At 40.8% G+C, this 20,569-nt stretch overlaps 2 protein-coding genes and 1 long non-coding RNA gene across 3 annotated transcripts; all 3 read left to right on the top strand.

The window, feature by feature from the left end:
• The first annotated feature begins 814 nt into the window (after positions 1–814).
• On the top strand, positions 815–3,803 carry LOC6632793 (serine protease 7). The gene is made up of 3 exons (XM_002056075.4): positions 815–956; positions 1,852–2,488; positions 3,056–3,803. Exons 1-3 carry the CDS (start codon positions 875–877, stop codon positions 3,651–3,653), a joined length of 1,317 nt encoding a protein of 438 aa, XP_002056111.3. The 5' UTR covers positions 815–874; the 3' UTR covers positions 3,654–3,803.
• Positions 3,804–6,120: 2,317 nt separating this feature from the next.
• On the top strand, positions 6,121–8,714 carry LOC6632792 (CLIP domain-containing serine protease B8). Its single transcript, XM_002056074.4, has 4 exons — positions 6,121–6,974; positions 7,566–7,662; positions 7,723–8,021; positions 8,090–8,714. Exons 1-4 carry the CDS (start codon positions 6,383–6,385, stop codon positions 8,410–8,412), a joined length of 1,311 nt encoding a protein of 436 aa, XP_002056110.2. The 5' UTR covers positions 6,121–6,382; the 3' UTR covers positions 8,413–8,714.
• A 2,928-nt stretch (positions 8,715–11,642) lies between these two features.
• LOC138910909 (uncharacterized) lies at positions 11,643–12,857 on the top strand. Its single transcript, XR_011416106.1, has 3 exons — positions 11,643–11,657; positions 11,802–12,492; positions 12,555–12,857. It is a non-coding gene; the product is annotated as an uncharacterized lncRNA (long non-coding RNA).
• Positions 12,858–20,569: the final 7,712 nt, after the last annotated feature.

Genomic DNA, 20,569 nt, shown 5'->3' with positions numbered 1-20,569 from the left:
CTCAGCAAATAGGTTGTAATGGAATTTTTTCCGTGCCATGTCAAATACGCATTAGGAACTTGTTACAAGCTCGAGATGTGTTAGGATAGTCCCCCTGTTGGCAAACCCAAGTAGCCGTGTGAATCCCATAGCAAAGAGTCAAATCGAAGCCCTGATTACAGATAACTTTTAACATTTGAACCTTTCGTAGCTTAAATTGTATTCACATGACAAATGGGCAAATTTGTTAAAAAATGATTTGTTTCAGAGCTACTTAAATTGCCAACCAGATGAGTAAACGAAACGGAGCAATTTAGAATCAATTGACCGGAACTTTGGCAGTCATAATTGTGACGTCGCATGCGGATTTCATTGACACGAGCTGCGCTCTGACATCGGGTTCATTGTACTCGCTGTCAAATTGAAAGATATTTTTTCCCGAGCATAGACGCATTTTGGTATTTTCGGTGTCACCCAGTGACATGCATTTGTATGCGTATTATGTGTGACATATATGTATATGTACGGATTTTTCTCCAGCAAATTTTGTTGATATTTCCAGGGCCAATTAACTAATAGTAAAGCGTTTTGACCACAAGTTAAGCCCCCTTTGGCCAACAAACGCGGCTCATTGACGTTTGATTCCAGCTGCTGATTAAGCAGTAAACGATGCTCCGCTTGTTTTCGAGTTCTTAACACCGGTTCTCAGACTCAGCCTCAGACTCAGACACGTACTCGGCTTGTTCTTGTTTTAACTCTCAGCTAACCCGATCGCTTCGAACTGCGGCTATAAAAGCCCTGCCTTGCCAGCCAACAGCTCACAGTTTCATTTCGCCCGCTAAAAGCGTCTAGTCTGGTGGCTAATATATAAAATAAAGATATATATCATAGTCAAATGTTAATTATTTTATTTAGTGAAATGAAATATATTTTCTTATTGCTGTGCATTTTGGCTGTGGAATATACAAACGCGCGTTGTAAGTGGCAAATTCAAACCACAAATTCCCTGGCATTAATTAGAAAGTGTTTTGTTAAAGAAAAAACCCCAAGAACTGGGCGCATCTTCAACACGCACTATTGGGGAAAATGCCGAATTAAATATAAATTAAAAATTAATAAACAAAAAAAACCAGCGCGTGCCAAGTTCAATGCAACTTTAACTAATTAAACGTTCCGCGTAGCTGTGAATATGCGCTATAAGGATTAATCATAACGATCAAGAAGATACAAAAAATATATGAAAAGAATAACTCGTCAAATATTCAATACTCTTGAACACCAATGGCTGACGTTTTTTCACAATATACAATTTCACTGATCCAAAAAATTAAGCTTGAAATTCATTAGTTTGGTAAAAATATCTTTCAAAAAAAATGCATATGTCAGAAACATTGTGAAAGAAGCTCAAAAGTTTCTTAACAAGAACTTCAGTTTTGGGATACGAGTACGATGTTGATAAGTTTTGGTTGAAGATTAATATGTATATAGATGTATATATTTTATATATATATTATATATTCGTTGACAATAAGATTTGGCTCATATGTAAGAAGCATGGTAAAACAGAAAAATGTCATGATATCTGTCAAAATAAAGATTTGCAAGATGCATTGAATAAATATTGACCTATTGTTCCTATGGCAGCTTAATGATACAGTGATCCGAATACGGCAATTCTTATGGCTTATGAGATCATTTCCATCTGTGCGTCACACAATTCATGAGCAAATTACAATACCTACTGCATAGGGTATGCACAAATTGTGGGCCACATGCTGGAATGTCGCTCACATGGTGGCCTGACCGCGTGTATTCTGGCCGGTACTTCCCCCAAAAACCAGATTTCTGATTGTCGCTCTTTTCTCTTTGCAGATGCGCGTTGCATTAATCCCAATCAGCGAGCCGGCCTGTGTGTGCAGATAAATGAGTGCCAGACATTGTATTCGGTGCTGCAGCAGGCGAACCTGTCGCCGACAGAGAAGCAGTTCATCAAGGCCTCCAGTTGTGGTGTGGGCCAAGACAATCGTCCGTTTGTCTGCTGCACCCGGGACACGGGCTATACGCGCAGTCGTCGTGTGACGTCCAACTTTGGTGATTATGCGGACTTCAGTGATCTCAGTGAGGGCTACGATTTTGACTGGAATCGTTCACCCAATACGCCGAGCACTGTGCTCTTTCCCAGCGCAGATCGCCGACCCTGGAGCTTTGGTATTGATGAGCAGACAGCAGACAGCAGCCGGCTGCAGGGTCAGGGCCAGCCCCAACAGGTGGACGGTGCCAGCCTGCTGCCCCAGCCGCCAACCTGCGGCGGCGTGACCATAGACAATAAAATATATGGCGGCGAGGATGCTGACCTAAACGAATTCCCCTGGATGGTGCTGCTCGAGTACAGACGTCTGGCCGGCACCGGACTCTCGACCAGCTGTGCGGGCACGCTAATCAACCAGCGCTATGTTCTAACAGCTGCCCATTGCCTGGTCGGGCGCATAGTGCGCGAAATTGGACCACTGTGAGTAGAGCAGCCCATAGAACTGGTTCACTAATTCCTAGTAGTAGTATAACGAAAGTCCGGACGCTTAATCACGCGAACAATTTCACGCATTTCTGCGAATTGAGCAACGCTTTCCAGCAACTAATTACGCGCGAGGAGTCCCCGCAGCTCAGCTAAACACCTTGTATATGTATTTTTTTTTTACGTTGCGAGTTGGTCTCTTGTTGTTTTTGCTTGACTTTGCGTTTGTTATTGTTATTTTTTTTCTAACTTTAAGAATATTAATTAAGTTGGCCAAACCAGATTCAAAGCGTTTAGCTGCTGCTTGTTAATGTGATTCATTCAATGTTGCGCCGGGTGGGCTGCTGCCCGGTTGGGTTGGGGGGTCTGGGGCATGGGACGGGTTCAAAGTGGATAACAATTCGTTGCGCTCTTAATTTACTTGACCGGTTGCTTTTTTGGGTGTTTAGCGGCTGGCACGTTCGCACTTTTAAAATTCAATTAGCTATATCTGATTTCCTGCTAAGCAAGCGCCCCATGCTTTAACTCAATTTTCATATTGTTTTATAATTATATTTTTTTTAGTGCCTCCGCGCGTTTGGGCGAGCACGATACGCGCAGTGCAGTGGACTGTCCCGCCGGCGGCGTGCGACCCTGTGCGCCGGCAGCGCAGCGCTTGGGCATTGAGGAGATGCGCGTACACGAGCTCTACAAGGAGAAGACGCCAAATCAGGCACATGACATAGGCCTGGTTCGTCTGGAGCGCAATGTGCGCTACTCGAACAGCATTCAGCCCGTCTGTCTGCCCTCGGTGGTGGCGCCGGAAGCAAAACGTGCCGGACAACAGTACACGGTGGTCGGCTTTGGCCGTACACTGCAGACCGCACGCAGTCCCGTCAAACAGAAGCTATCGGTGGGCTTCGTGGAGCCGGCGCAGTGCAAGCGCAAGTTTGCCGAGCGCAAGATCAACATAATGCCGACTCAGATGTGTGCGGGCGGCAAATATGCGCAGGATAGCTGCGACGGTGACTCCGGCGGACCGCTAATGCGTTTCCGCGACAATGCCTGGGTGCTGGAGGGCATTGTGTCCTTTGGCTACAAGTGCGGCCTCAAGGACTGGCCGGGTGTTTACACAAGCGTCGCTGCCTACGATATTTGGATAAAGCAGAATGTGAGAGCCTAAGCGCAGCTCTTTAGCCTAGCTTTAAACTGAAGCTCGAATTGTGATCTTGCCTATATACTCGTTTATATGAATATCAATAACATATTAATTTAACAACTAGACATAAGTGTTAGCCAATAAATATATAAATATTATATGTATTTTAGAGACAATGCACACAAAGTGAATGAACTGCCTTTTTGAAAAACCTTTGGATTTTCCAAAACAATCGCCAGCCATTGACATTGCCACCGCGCTTTAATTGGCCACCGCATAAACATAAACCACAAGAAAACTTCCGGTAACAACTGGCCACGACAACAGTCCCGCCTGGTCTATAGGTCTGTTGTTATTGGACTTTGGCCAAAGCTTTGCGGTTGCGTCTCATTTCCATGCTAAATATTATCAATGAGTATGCTTAAATCAAGACAGCTGTCCCTTTATTTCATCACATACATATTCCAATTCTTTCCATTGTTGTAATGCGAATAATCTTATCCTATCTGCAGTCTGTAATTCAAGCAAGATAACTCCTGTTGACTTAGATTTCACAGCTTGACAGTTTACTCCAGGCGAGAATGCCGTATTCCAATCTCAGGCTAGTTATTATTGGAGCGATTTCTCCAAAGGGACTCTAGGAGTAGTCTAGGGCAATTAATCGGTTATTCTACAAAAAATTTAATTAAAATAAAAAAAATTATAAAATTAATAGCTTTTTAAGTTTTTATTACAAATGTTCATATACGGCATAAAAGTTAATTATAATCGAAAATAATGACTTATTATTTCTCATTATTATTAATTTTAATAATAGTAATAATAATTAACGATAAATAAAATACCTTAGTTACTCAAAAAAAAAAAAAACGAATTGTTTTTAAAAGAACTTTAATTATAATTATTTTAAAATTAAAATTAATAATAATAATTATAATGATAAAATAAATATAATAATAATTATTATTATTATCATCATAATAATAATCATTTTTATAATAATAATATTTATATTATAATGGTAATCATAATCAAGAAAAGAACTTCTGATATGCAAACTAAGTCATTTTTCATACGATTTTGCATTTCTTATAAATTCATCAAACAACCTCTTGATGCTCAAAACTGAATTCATAATGAAATATTATTTTTATTATTTTGTATTAAATTGATAAAACAAAGAATAATTTTGCGAATGTGAACAGTGTATAAAATTTGAATGAGACGACAATCAATAAAGAAAACCTTGACACTTAATCAGATAGAGTTCTCACACGCGCCGTATCTCATAGGAAGCAGGGACACTTTAATTATCAGCTTAAGCCAAACATAGATGTTGGATTTTCCGATCCAATCTTTGCACTCGTAATCTACGATACAAGCTTAAATTGAATGAATTGCTTTAAGTAAAGCATCATAACATCCGTACCCTAAGGTTTGAGCTCGGATAACCCTTATGAGTCATTGTCTGTGAGACCGAGGTGTGTGAGATTTTGTGAGTTGTAAATAATATTTCAAATTTTATTGATTCTGTATTTCAAAAATTATATTATTTTGTTATTTTTTTTATATGTGTTTTCTTTTCAATATTTAAAATGTAGTTGATTCTACATTTTAATAAATTATTGCTTGTAAGCTAAATAAAATCGTATTGCTGCTAAATTTTACAAATTATATTGCTCACAAACTTAATTCATTTTTTTGCTTTTATATTTGAATTATTTATTTGAATTTTATTTCTTTTAACTTAATTGCTTATTAATTTTTTAACTTTAGTTGCTTCAAAATGTCGTAGATATTGTAGCTATTACGATTCATACACTCTTATGCATTTAATTTGGAATTTTAAGAACTTATGAATTTTGCTTCTACTAAATTTAAAAAATTTTCTTGCTTTCTATTTTTCTCGAATAGGACTTACATGGGCTAGACGGATGGATATTTATTGGTTCTTTTAAGTACATTTTAACATAACTTGAATGGGTTTGCCTGCCAGATCATGACTTAAAGCAATTGGACTATCTGATCTAGAGCTCAAGACTGTGAAAAGCTTTTGATATAATTTAAGAGACAGCTCCTCCTAAAAGTAGGCAATGCAAAGACACAGTTCGAGCCACGAATGAAAGTGAAACCAGAAAAAAAACACGTATTGGCTGCACAGCTGAGAGCTGATTGCATAACCGGACCCGGGTACCAGTTAGCGAGCGGCTAGCAACAACAACAACGACAACAACAACAACGGCTGACCGTTGCTCCCGTTTCGTTGACGGCGATTGCAGTTTTGGGCTCGTTTTGGTGTCACAAGCTGCGGGGGCGGTGACGGCGGTCTTAAACAGTCGCTGCTGTCTATTTATTTATATTTTATTTGATTTTATATTTTGGCACTCCAAGCTTCGGCTCTTCCGAGTCGTAGCTGAGGTTTCGGTTTCGGTTGCGGCTGTGGCTGCGACTGCGGCTAAAGCCGCTGCGCGCAGCATTCAAATTCGATTTTAATACACGGCCGAGCGTTCAGGCGAGCGGATTCACTTTTGTGTGCGTTTTCATTCATCCGCTGGACAAACGAAAAACGACATACGCGACATTCGTGACATTCGCGACATTTGCTTTTTGCCAGTGCACGCGTTGGCTATTGCGTATACGCCGTGTTGCCCCCGTTGGCCCCGCTATTTGTTGTCACACATTGTTTGCAGCTTGAGGCCCGTTCGCAAACGATTGGAAATCGCATTGTTTGACTTGAATTCAGCCGATCGCTGATGTACCCGTACCCAAAGAACGGCGCATTGTGGGCGGCCAGCGCCCTAGCCCTACTCGTCGGCGCTGCCAATGCTCAGTCAGAGCCGGCGCGCCAAGCCTGCGATATACCTAACGAGACAAAGCGTGGCGTCTGCGTGCCGGTGAGCCAGTGCGCCGCCTATTTGCAGGTGCGCAATGTGACCAACCTGAGTTCGGAGCGCGTCAACTTTCTGAAAAAGGTGCAGTGCGAGGTGGAGATAACATCAACGGCAACTGCAAATGCAACGACAACAGAAAATGCTGCTGCAGCTCAGGCGGCAGATGACGATTCGAATGAGTCCGCGTACAAGCCGCTTGTCTGCTGTCCGGCAAATGGCCAGGATTATCTCTATCCAGTCATACAGTTTTCCAAGTTCGAGTATCGTCGTTTTTTGGATGTCACCGCGCGATTCAAGCGGAAGAAGCTTAAGCGACGCATCCAGACGGTCGAGCCCAGCACGGGCTTCAATCTGTTGAACGAGTGCGGCAAACAGGTCACAAATCGCATCTATGGCGGCGAAATAGCTGAACTGGACGAATATCCTTGGCTGGCATTGCTAGTTTATCATTCGAGTAAGTAATAAGCTCTATATGCATTAATGTGGCATCTTAAGTAAAACCTCACACCAAACACTGAAGACATTATCTTCTATCTTGTCTTACAACTTCAAAGCAAATCTCGGAGTCATTGTTCTTTGAACCTTTAAGTTTTCTTATGTATCTATTTAAAATAGCAATTCTTATACTATGTACATAGTATACTTAAAAGTAAATATGCTGTCTTGAAGTGACATTATTAATACTTTAAGATAAATGTAGGATAGGATATTTTATTTTAATCTAAGAATCTGAAACCAGTTTAGAAATGATAATTTGCCAAGCTCCAATAATTTCTTACTTGTTAAATTTTTGAATATTTAAAAATAATATATTTATTTTGTTAATATTTTCAAGACTTTAGCAAGTTTTAAATATTTGGCCAACTCTTGTGTAATATAAGTATATATCTGTAAACACTTTATTTTCCTAGTTTTTATGAATATGTATAATTATTTTGGAGTTTATAAATATAACGAAGTTCAACCGAGGCCATGTAATTGTAGATATTTTAAGATTATTTGGAAAATTTAAAAATATTAATTAAGTAATTTCTTTTACCCACAGATGATTACGGCTGCAGCGGCGCTCTGATCGACGATCGTCACATTCTGACTGCCGCCCACTGTGTCCAAGGCGAGGGCGTCCGCGAGCGACGCGGCTTGTAAGTCTCTTGAGCCTGTTTAATATTGCTTCTATTGAATTGGTCAATTTCTACTTCTAGAAAACACGTGCGACTGGGGGAGTTTAATGTCAAGACGGAGCCGGACTGCATTGAGGAGCCTAACTATTTAAGCTGCGCGGACGCGGCACTAGATATTGCGTACGAGCACATCCACGTGCATCCGGAATACAAGGAGTACTCCAGTCACAAGTACAATGACATAGCCATAATCCGTTTGAAGCATCCCGTTAGTTTCACGCACTTCATCATGCCCATATGCCTGCCCAATCAAAGCGCCCAGACGCCGCTCATTGAGGGCCAAATGTTCTCCGTTTCCGGCTGGGGACGCACCGATCTCTGTAAGTGTGGCCTAGCATCAAATGGTATTTGATTTACCTGATTTACTGTTTTTTATGTTTTCATTCAGTCAACAAGTACTTTATCAACACGCACAGCCCCATCAAACTGAAGCTGCGCATACCCTATGTGTCCAGCGAGAACTGCAGCAAGATGCTGGATCTGTACGGTGTGCGTCTTGGCCCCAAGCAGCTATGCGCCGGCGGCGAGAAGGCCAAGGATACGTGTGCCGGCGACAGCGGTGGTCCGCTCATGTTCTTCGATCGCCAGCATTCCCGCTGGGTGGCCTACGGAATTGTTAGTTACGGATTTACGCAGTGCGGTGCCGGGCCTGGAGTTTATACGTCTGTCTTGAGCTATATTAGCTGGATCGAGAGCATTATTAAGCCGTAGGAAGGGAGATAGAGAGAAAGAAAGATATGTGGAGCGTTGACGTCATTTTTGGTTTTGGAGACATTTCAGATAACCAATAACAGTTGGCGCCTAGTTGAAGGGGCTGGGCGCCGGGGCGTGCAATCCACGGAAATGTCTCTAAATATTTGTACATATTTTGCTAATTATCTAACAGTAAATTACTGTGTGTGTGCGTGTATGTGTGAGTGTGTAGGTGTATGCCTGTCTGAAATAACAAAAGTCTGAAAAACATGTTTCTATTTAAATAAGCTATTAAAATATTTACACACACTAGCGCGTTTTCAATTAATCAAATGCCAGAAAAGTTTCAAGACCTTAACTGGCCTTGGCTCAGCTCCAGCTGCAACTCGAGCTTGATTTGTGGCTGCCTCAAAGATGACTCATTGCGCGAAGCTTCGCTGCAAAAACATTATATATTTAAAATAAACAAATTACAATATAGAAGAGTTTATTTTCTTACCCGTTGGGTACTCGCACTTAGCAGCGCGTGCCCTTGAGCCAGCGGGGCGTGTCTATTGGGAAGAGGCGAAGCGTTAAGAAAATGGCCAACAGACAGCTGCACAGACAGCTAGATGGGCAGCTGAACAGCCAGCCAGACAGTCATACAGACAGCCAGTCAGCTGTTTCACTTTTTACATCCCTGCCGGAGCTGGTTTAACTTGATATTGCAGTTTTCCTATACCCTACCAGAGTATGCTATCATTTTTTAGCGAAATATGTTACACATAGAATCAGGCGTTTCCTAGTCCATAACGGACACTCCTACAAGGCGGACAGACATTAAGAATCAGGACATCAGGAAGCACATTATAAATTAGGTCATACTAATTACCAATACCACTTGTATTAGCGTCTTTATTTAACAAAAAAAACATTACGCGAAACAAACCTCACATTCACTGCATACATATTCTTGGTCAGCCTGAGCCTTACCCGTCTGTCGGTCAGTTTCTGTGAAAAACTAGTAATTGTAAAGTAAAGTAAAGGAAAGATTGTTCTTTTTGCTGTCCATTATATCATATAGCATGACAGCAATATCCTTTCAAAATTTAGTTCTTGTATTAATAAAAATTAGAACAAGAAAAGTAGGAAAAATCGTATAAAAAAAAGCTCAAAATATTATAAGGTATTCGAGCTTCGTCACTCTATAATACAAGCTTCCTCTCGCATGTTTTTTTTTTGTTCGATTTTTTTGTTGATCGTCTATTGATGTCGTCATTGATTGCCACACTTTGCTTTCACTCGTCATTCGTGTGCACTCCAGACCTGGCTCAACGTTGGCTCAATGCTGACTCTGGTGCGGCAAATTTTGAGCGTGAACAGTGATGCAATGCAGACCAAATGAAGACGAGTCAGGCCCGAGCGCGGGCCAGGCCAAGAGACAAGCTTAAGCCAACTGCCCAAATTCAAATCGATGCCATTCATCAGGCCCAGCCGAGTTGGCCAAAAATAGCCGCAGACAGAGCAAGGCATTTGTATGCACAGTTGGGTTAGCCGCTGTGATTCGAACTGTGCCACTGACCAAAATTGGTCTCTGGCCAACTCTGAATGCTGATGATCATCATGCTGTTGTTGTTGTTGTTATTGGTGTTGTTGTTGTTGCTGCTGCTGATGATGATCATGATGAAGTGTGCGTCAGCGTAGTGAAAGTGAACTTGACTCTTTGACGGGTTGCTGCAGCGCCAGCGGCTGCTGTCGTTGATGTTAATGTTGTTGTTGTTGTTGATGTTAATGTTAATGTTAATGCTGTACATGCTTAAGCTGGTGTGTAGGTGTGTCTGATATGTCGCATTAATATTCATGATGATGTCTATCAGGCAGAAGAAGACAGCAAGACACTCTTGCTTTATTTGTTGTTGTTGCTTCTGCTGCTGCTGCTGCTATCGCTGTTTGCGCTGCTCATTACGAAGCTTTGCTGATTTTTGGTTAACCTTGAACTACATAGATATGTATATACATAGATGTAAACATAAATAAATTTCATATGAATGCAAAGAAATTGGCAAACATTTTTGACATTGAAAACTATCAATGAAGTTGAACTTAAAAATTATCATCTTTTAAATTATTGATAGATGTATATTAATATTATCATTTTCTTTTTTATTTAATCTCTATACAAAACAGTTTGCCACAAGGTTAACATTGGCGGAAAGAATTGATTATATTATTCGATTGCTTTTAAACCTATTTTCAAATATCTCTGTAATCTCTGTATGAATGGATGAAAAAGTTATATCTAACATTTTAAGCATGAAACATGCCAGGGTGAGAGGTACCCGCTGTATGTACATTTGCTTGCGTGTATACATGTACATGTGTATGTATGTAGCTATCTATGTATGTGTGTCTGTCTATATGTTTGTATGTGTGTATGTATATAGGTATGTATGTACATTATATCTCTCTATTATGTGTCTACAAATTGTTGACTAAAGTGAATTTGATGTCGATACGAAAATATATAGAAAGAAAATTGGGAGATAAAAATATATAGACTGATTATATGAGTAGATGAAACATATGGATATAGAGATAATTAACTAAAAATTCTAAAATGAGTGACCTTTTAGGCCATCTGTCGCTTTGAGTACCCCACAATAATTTAGAAGCCAGCGCTAACCGCAAAAATTTTAAAATGTGCAGCAACTGAAAAAATGCTTGCATTAAGGACAAGCAACTGATTTACTTAAAGTACAATGGAGGGAAAAGTACAGCAGCCACGCCCACGCAGTTGCCAATAAAGCCAATTTGTATTTATGCACGACAAAAGGTCGTCTAATCAATTTATAAGTCTGAGCCACCCCCCATTTGATAATTGAGTTTCGTAACGTTTTTGCCGTTGCGGCTTTTGTGTAAAAAGTTTGTTTGGACAAAATTGGAAAATTAAAAGGTAGACTCCATAAAATTAGCCATATGGCATGGACGAGCTCTACAGGTGCAGAACCGTTGACTGTAAACGCTTCGAGCTGGCATTTTTATATGTTTCGTTCTTTTTATGTCCTTAGCAATTGGTTTTCTATTTATTTGCAGCTGAGCACCCAAATGCATAACGATAAAAGTTTATCGATTTGTTAATTTCGCGCTGCTCATATCAATAAATGCGACAGACGTTGACATGCCATTAAATGTCACAGGACGGGACAATAGAGGACGTTCGGTACACAGGATACAGCCATCAAATGCTTTGCATGACAAGCAAATGCACACCAGGGGAAACAGGGGTAAGAGCAAGGGTAACTCACACAGCATTTGGGCGAAATTGTTGTGGAAATTCAATGAAATTAGAATGTGAAAAAAGGGAAATATAGCGAAATGTGTGTAGCAGATCGGTTTCATTAGTTAATGGATTCTCAATCGAATTACAGAAAAAATAAAAACAGAATTAGTGCCGAGTGGGCGGGCAAAAAGGCATGCGACGGCAACTCGGACAGAGAGACAAATATGAGTTCTTATCGGAGTTAAGGCGTTTTGCCTCTCATGAACCGAACGGAAAGCATAAAAAATGGCACACTTCATAAAACCGATGCTTCAACACACTTACTTCATAAGTGAAAGCGACTAAAGAGCTTTTTAAATGGATAAAAACTTAGAACTCTTTAATGAAGATATAAATAAATCTATACTCTGGGATACGGGCCTGTCTTCAATATTTATTCGAAAATATGCTCAATTTCTGAGCCCTAGAACCTAGACTCTGGCTTGCCACAAAATAAAAATATATTTGAAAAGAAATAAACTCTCAAGTCTTTTGGCAGCCGCTATTTAATAGATAATCCAACTTGCGTCAGCGGATATAGGGTATAATCAGTATATACACTGCAAAGACACTTGATTATCTACTCTGCGGCTCAAATAACTGTCGATTCTGAAGTCAACAATAACAAATGAACATTCTCCATGTAACACTTGAACTTAGTGCACGCATAAACTGACGGATCGCCATAAAATATTGAATATTAAATAAATCAAGGCCTAATGTGGCGCGTTTGCATGATATTAGCTCTATTGAGTGGATATTTCCTGCTTATTGAAGGCAACCAGCGGAAGTCTGTAGAGGTGCGTAGTTGCAGTCGTTGACAGTCACTTGCATCTATTTTCCACAATTCTTGTTTCCACAGAATGTAAGTGGTCCCACCCAGACACTGTCTCAAGAAGGTCCCGCCGCGATTATGTTTGGAAATCCGCGTCCCACTTATTTTGGTCGGCACGGATGGCGACAGATTCATGGCCAGGACAAAAAGTACAAAAGCGCGCGCAGCAGGCAAAGGAACCACAGGAATGACCCAACTAGAGTGACTACGAAGAGGTCTTTCAAGCGAAAATATATATTATAAAGTGAATGTGCATTAAACGTGGCGCCCCAAAAGTATGCAATAAAATGAAATAACAGAAGAGTATTTTTCAACTCTAACTGTGAAATACTGAATACCCTACTAAACTACAGCATGAAATTAATAGTTCACTAGCGGGTACTGTCCGACCACCAAGTACATGCCCGAGGATATTTTAAATCTACCGTCTTGTTCTCCGCTTTAATTTAAAAATTGGCTTAAGTGCATAAAGTGACAAACCAAATATTGGAATCAACCGTTTTCACTCATGTTAGCCTTGTGGCTCGAATCTTAAAGCCGCAAAATAAACGTTCGTTCATTGAACCTGCATTTTTGTATTTAAAAGCGGTGTGCTTCGTAAAACCCTTTCAAATTAATTCACACAAAGATCTTTGGAAATGATTTTGGCGTAGGTTTATAGTTTAGGCGTTGATCACAAATTAGCCTGTCAGTCATTCAGGACAAACAGTTTTAAATATAAATTATGCAATTGTATTCTAGTTTCTTGTCAGAATCAGATCTAGTTATTCTAACCTATGCATCTCTAAGCTTTTATTTATGGTGTAAGCCCGAAGATACTGTAAACTTAAAGCAAAATTGTCGTTGCTTCCGGGTTTGATTAGGGTCTGTTTAAAATAGGGTTGAAGTCTTCTTTCTTATATTACAGGAAGAGACTCAATCAGTTTTCTGAACAAGAACTGTTCATGTTTGCGCTTAAGAATTTTTAAAATATCTTAGTCTTAGCTTAAAATTTGGCTAGTTTTAAAGTTAATCACAATACAATCAACATGTAGTAATAACATATCTTTCAAGTATTCAAGTTGTTTGCTCAAATGAGTTTGTTGTTTCAATTGAAATCCTACCCAGAAGGGCATACAATCCTCTGCAGGCTCAACTGTACGCTGTGACGTATATCCCAGTGGCACGTGGCGCTAACGCAAAATCAACAAAATCTGTAAATATAAACAGCAATAGACATTAGATTTTTAATCAACATGAGCATAATGGAAAAACGGAAAAACCTTCAACGATAATAATCACACAACACACGCGACACGTGATGCAAAATTATGACTTTCATATTGTGCGAAAATTGTGTCGGCAAATTTGCATATTGCCAGCGAATCGCCTGTGTACCCTCTTTCCCTTCCCCCTATCCGATGAATCGAGTTGTTCAATATTTATTAAAAATTAGCAACAAGCTGTTGAAATGAGTGGAAAACCATTTGCGGGTGGTGGAAAAGTGTGAGAGTCTGCTGATGCGAATCGCACCGTCGACTTCGCTTCCTTCCGTTTATCTCATTTGCAAGAGGAGGGTTGGCAGCGGGGCAAACGCAAAAATAAACGTGTGCAAATTATGAATTTTCCCTTATAATTGTGCGGACTGTACAGTAAGGCTATGTATATTTATTTTATTGAAATTAAATTGCTGACAACATGCGCCCAATATGCTGGAAGTAATGCTTGCCACAACTTCACCTTACAGAGAAGGTAAAAGGTCTGCCCTGGTTTCTAAGGCAGTGGGTCAAAGCCGCAGGGCAGAGTCCACGCAGTCCACACAATAAAAAGAATATTTAATTCCAATTTGGTGGGCCACAAAAAAACACAAATTTGCATACGAAAAACTAATTATAAACATTTTGGAACATTTTCTTTAAAATGAATGCATTCTTTTTTTTCTACTACTAATTGAAATTTTGAACTGCTGTGCAAATAAAAGGTGGATGGGCGTGTTAGGCAGGGGGTGTAGCTAAACAAACAACGACATATGTATGTGGATGTGTGGCTGGGGGGGTTAGCTAGGGTGGGGCAAGGCAACGGGGTGCTTGTTAGCTGTACAACCAGATGACAAATTCGTGTCATTTAAGCAACGCACAAATAAATAAATAAGCAGGGAGGCGCTCCATATGTGTGTTTGCGTGCGTGCGTGTGTGTGTGTGTGTGAGTGTGTGACGCAACACTTGTGTCTTTTGGCAATTTGCCCAAAAACTCGAGTGCCACTCGCTGTGGCAAGACAGCTTCAATTTGCAGCTGCATCAAGTTAGGCAACATTTTTTGCACATTAGCAAAGCGACACTTGAAGTTGAAAGTGCTGCTGATAATGCGACAAAACTACCGAAGAGCCAAGAGCACTTGAAGCTGTCAGCGAGTTACTTGCCACACACACACACACGTACATGTACACACACAGACACACCTACTTGCCACAGTCAGCGGCATGTTTGCCAAAAATATTTTCAAAGTCAAATACAATTTGATAGCAGCAGCAGACAATGCCAAAGCCTCGCCCTGGGCGCGTCCAACTACGAGCAACGAGATTGAGATTTTGCTGGAATATGGCAAAAAGGGACCACATGTGGCCAGCTCCATTTGTTGCCACTGCTGCCCTTTGTGTGGCTGTGCGACTGTGTGGCACACAGCGACCCGCCTAACTATTATGCAAATAACATTAATTGTTTTCCCAAACAAAAGGGCGAAATCGCAGCGGAAATTGGAAATGTGAACTGTTCTCGTACCCAAAAATATCAAACACACACACACACTCAATTCTAGCCAAGTGATACAATTTAGAGCCGCTAACCCTAAATCTATAGAACTATAAACGCCAAACGCCACATGTAGTCCCAAGAGGTAAAATGATGCTGGAAAAGCGATTCATTTAAATTTGATATGGCATACTTTAAATCGAAATTGCGGCAGTCATATATATACTCAGATAAAAGGTACAGTCCCAACATTTACAACAACAACGACAACAACAATAATAACAACCCCATAAAGCATTTGACGGTCCATTCGCGGGTAGTTAAAAGACAGAAACACCACCACCACCACCGCGCACATTTTTTGGGTTACGAGGTGAAAATCCTGCAAACTCAGCAAGAGCTCTCAGACACTTTAAGATGCTACACTCAAAAAAAAAAAAAATATATATATATATATATATATATATATATATTTATAAAAACTGCTTGAGAATGGACAAAATCTGGCTTGGAATGCCAGAAAACTTCGGGTTCGAATTCCATGTCACCTCAACCTTTTGAGGATAATATATGATAAGATGTGTTTTTGGGAAATTTAAAACTGCATCTATATTGAAATTGTTTAAACAATATTATATATTTTTTTATATGTTTTTGTTGCTTTTAATATATTTTTATTTTAATTTTACTTTGTTACATTTTTATTTTATTTTTAATATTATTTAATTTTTCAATTTTGCTTATTAATAATTTATTTTATTTTAATATAACTTTATAACTCCCTTTATAATTTTAGAATTATTTTTTCTTTCTTTGTAATTTGTTTTAGTTTTCATAGCATTCATATGTTGTTTTATTTTAATGTGTATTTTATTTTTATTTTACCGTATTTTTACCTTATTTCAATTTCAATTTTAATTAATATTTTTACATTAGTTTGTTCTATGACCCTTCTTTTTCGCAGTGTAATATATGGTATTGAGCTTGGGCATTCATATGCTAAGCATATGCCTTGACAGAGGCAGTTGCCATTTTTTAATCGCTCACATCCAAATGCCAACCTACTTGATGCGCGTTTGCTTTTTCCCATTTTCCTTTTCTTTTGACTTGTGCTGCTTTGGGCTTTTCAGGTTTTTCCGCTACCGCTGCTGCTGCTGCTGGCTTTTGTGTTACAGTCCAACGATTTGCATATGAATGAGCGTAATAAGGCGTCGCAAGGAAATTAAAAGTAAGCAGGAGCAGCAGAGGAATCCTTGTGGCACATGTGTGCTGCAGAGCACAAAGAAGTGCTCGGGAGTGCCCGGAATTGCACGGCTGTGCCCGAAAGTTCCAGTTCGCTGCTGGTTTTATATATAATGAAACATTCCTCGAGTGCGAAATTAATAGCTATGATTTGTCTTTTGTTGTCTTGGAGTAGGCCTTAAATTGCATTCAATTGTTTAATTGAGCGGAAGCAGGCGGAGCGCAATGCATCTTTGAGGAAGTTGTGGAAATATTGTACCTCAGGTGCGGTACCAACTCCATATAAATATATATATATATATTAAGGCAAACCAGTTCCGTCTCAGCTGACGAGCTGCAATTATCGTATGTATTACATAAGCTAGGAAAATCCCCTTGGCCGGAAGTGACTTTAATAGAAATTACGACGCATTAGCACAGAAAATTCGTGCAGTTTTTGCCGAATTTCCCCCAGTGAAATTTAATCAACTTGGTTTTTCCGGCCAACTACGCGTTGAGTCTTTTCTTCCTTTTTTTTATTATGCTAAACGCACAAATGAGCTGCCCTCTGATGAGGATGAGGCGGTTCGTTGCTGACCAGGGTTCATCTGACCAGAGATCGAAGGGGAGTTCCACACGAACTTCATTGATTAACGATTGGACAAAGGCAAAGGAAAAGTTCCCTCGGGAGCAGGACACGCACATATCACACACACACGCGCACAACATAATCAAAAAATTAAAATCTCTTTATGTTTTTATGCGCGCTGATTGAATGGTTCCATTGTTGTTATTGCTCGGACAGTTTGATGTGCCATTGATGGACTCAGCGAGTGGACACGGACATGACTGACTGAACTAATCGGGCGCCAGAAGAGCCACCCTACCCTCTCTGGCGGTCAGCGGCAGTCGAGCGTAATGGATACATGCGATATATGCTCGTCAGAACATTGTAATATTATACTTTTTGTTTCTGTTTTCTTTTTTGTATGGAAAGCGGGAAAAGCGTCGATTAACAGAAATTGTTGAAATGGCTGTACGGCTGGGGGCGGAGCGGCGGGTTTTTTGGCTGGGCTCAAAACCGCAACACACGTTGCGCCTTGTGTGGCTTCTGCTCATGTGTGGTATATTTCGGGGCACATTTAATTAAGTCACGTTGTGGCTTTAATCTCTAATCTAGTTATTAGGTACGTTTCACGTTTAGCTCTTTGTCTGGCTTTGATGCAGCTTTTAGCGCTAATTGCAAGGAGTTTTCTGACACAGCCTTTGTTCAGGTTGCGACTGCCTTTGAAGTGGCTGCCACAATGCTGCAGGTGTGAACTCCAAATGATTGTCGCACTGTGGACTCGTGACAGCTGCTATTCCGGCCAGGGTTTCGCTCATACAACTGTCTCGTAAGTAGCGTTAAAGTAGCACTTGAAAAAATAGAATCCAATAAGCCGCCTCAGGCCAGCAACCAGGACGCCTCAACGATCCGGATGATGACGATGATGACTAAGCGCTGTCTGTGTCCAGTGTTTGCCTTTCAACCCCCAAAGAGTGCTCCTAGCGCTCCCTTGCTGTCGCCTTTTATTGCAATTTGCGAACATTTTCGGGTGAAAGCGAAAGCGCAGCTACAATATTTGATTACCAAATGCGAAGCAATCTAAGCCAAGAACGGACCACGCCCATGGCTAAGAACCGGGGTCCAAAATGGGGCAGCACAGTCAGCTAGGCAGAGCTCATTATGAGCGACAAGTGAAAGTGAGTGTGTGTGCGAGTGTGTGTGTGTGTGGGGTAGAAGCACTCACGAGTCAATAATGATAAACATAAAGTTAACAGATTGCGGGTGGGCAACGTCTGAAACTTGCTGACGTCTGATGCTCAGTGCATTAATTGCCAAAATTAAATTTATTTCGTTCATTAATACACGGATATACCATGCAAAATGTCAAAGTAATCAAGCACATCCTGCGCGCACGCGTCTCCCCAATGGCCACTTCGTGTATGGCATGGGGTAGGGGGAAGAAAAGGAAGGAAAGTAAGAGGGCGTCCCGCGGCTGGCAGTTGTTTCATTTGAATGACAGCCGACACATGACATTTCCAACATGTCATGCTTGCTTATTAAACGCATAAATATTACTGAATATGCCGGCTGGGTGGCTGCCTGGCTACCATATAAGGCTGGCCAAATCGTGGGCTGGACCACGCCCCTGCTCTTAAAGCAATACACTCAACCCCTCACAGCAGGTAAACGCTCATAAAATTCCAATCAATGCGCAACAAAGGCGCACTCTTCCACAGAATGTTGCAACTATGGCTCGAATGGGTCAGTCGCATATCCTGCCTCGGCTGGCACAATTTAAGCCGGACAATGGCCGCAAATCAACGGTAAATTTGTGCCATACTTTCTACGGTTTCTTGCCAGAATAAACGTTGCCGCTGCCCGCAATGTGTCCTTAATCAATTAACTTAACGCCCATAACTGGACGACCGGTGCCGCCCACTTACACAGATACGGATGCTGTCACAACTGCTGTTGCCTTATGTGGCCCTCATCCACAGCATTTTACTTGACCACTTCAATATGCCAAACAAATCAAACGCACCCGCACAGCGCGCAATTGTTGACTCACCCCGCCCCCACCCTGTGACTCCTGCCCCTCTGGACAAGCAGAGCAAACAAAAGTCGACAACAGTCCGAGCAAATATTGAAAAGTGAAAAGTTTATATGCTGCCAATATGTGACTGCTGTGTGGTTGCACCAATGATTTATGCCACAAATTTTTGTAATTTATTGTTGCGAGCCACAAAAAAGGAAGTGAGAATTAATGGTGAGTGAGTGACTAGTAAATACCCTGTACACAGGTCTGAAATGTCTTGCAGGAGTGCAAGCTTCTAAATTCCATCTATAAAGATTATAATCAATATAAACGTACCTTACCTCCAAAAACTAGTATATGAAATTAATTTTTATTGATTTTAGGGAAACGGTGCATCATAAAGTGTCTGAAATAAATAACTTTATTTATGGAAATATTTATGTTAAAAGTCCTTTTCCCACTTAGTCCTACACATAACATACCCTATTCTAAGCTGTTCATGAGCACAGGGCATAGAAAAAGAAAACTGTTTAAGGGGTCAGTAAAAATGCTCAAGTGGTTTTTGTGCCGGTTATGCTTTTGATGGATTTTCTTTATGTTTTCCTTTTTGTGCAAATTGCATTGATTGAGAGTTGTAATTTGTGGAAACCCTTCAAGTGTCGTCGCTTGTTTGATTTGTGCTCCCACAATTAGATGAAAAATGTGAAAAATCTGTTGACTTTTCGCTCACCATGCTTGTCCCCGAGTTGGCTTCATTAGCTCATGTGTTTTATGTGAGCGCATTTGTTTGAATTCATTGCCCAATACGCTGATTAATCTGTGTCCAAGGCATTAACTATAATACTTATACCGATGCTCATCTTCGAACAGAACTTACTTACCAGTTGCTAGTGGGCCCCCGGGGGCCAGTCTCAAGTCTAAAAGCCGTTTTGTGGTTACATGAGCCGGCAGGCTCTCCTCCTGCTGCTGCTGGTACTTTGTGGTTAGACCCAGTTTCGCACTCATGTGTAATCCCTTCGCTGACCCAAGCTGCCCCGGGCTGACCCAAAAATAAAATCAAATAATAAGAAGCAGCAGCACTCACAAGTTGCCCTGGGCGCGCTTCTTGACATTATGTAATCCAATGCGCCACGTTTATTACGGATTGCACCCTTCCGTGGCGCTGACAACGGCTTCAATTTTGGACTTGACTGATGGCAACAGTTGGCATGATTGACTCGCCAACTGGCCCAACTCATGATTCATCGCCCTGGCAACGAAATATTGCGCCAAATTAGGCGCATAACTCAAAGTAATTAGACGGCGTTTGATTTGACTGAGGCTCTGCATTTGCTACGGCCAACTTAAAATTCCAATCGCGCGCTTAGCCAAACCCAAGCCCCCGGCTTGTGACCCGCCCTCAGAATGGTCACGCAAAGCGACCATTTCCATTTCCATAATGGGCCATCAGTAGGGCGCACTTGACACTTCATAATAATGAAATTATGACTGCTTATGACCATCAAAAAATATC

The sequence above is a fragment of the Drosophila virilis genome, chromosome 2 (genome assembly GCF_030788295.1).
Source record: "Drosophila virilis strain 15010-1051.87 chromosome 2, Dvir_AGI_RSII-ME, whole genome shotgun sequence".
NCBI classification, from domain to species: Eukaryota; Metazoa; Arthropoda; class Insecta; order Diptera; family Drosophilidae; genus Drosophila; species Drosophila virilis.
This window is presented reverse-complemented; position numbering and strand designations above follow the sequence as displayed.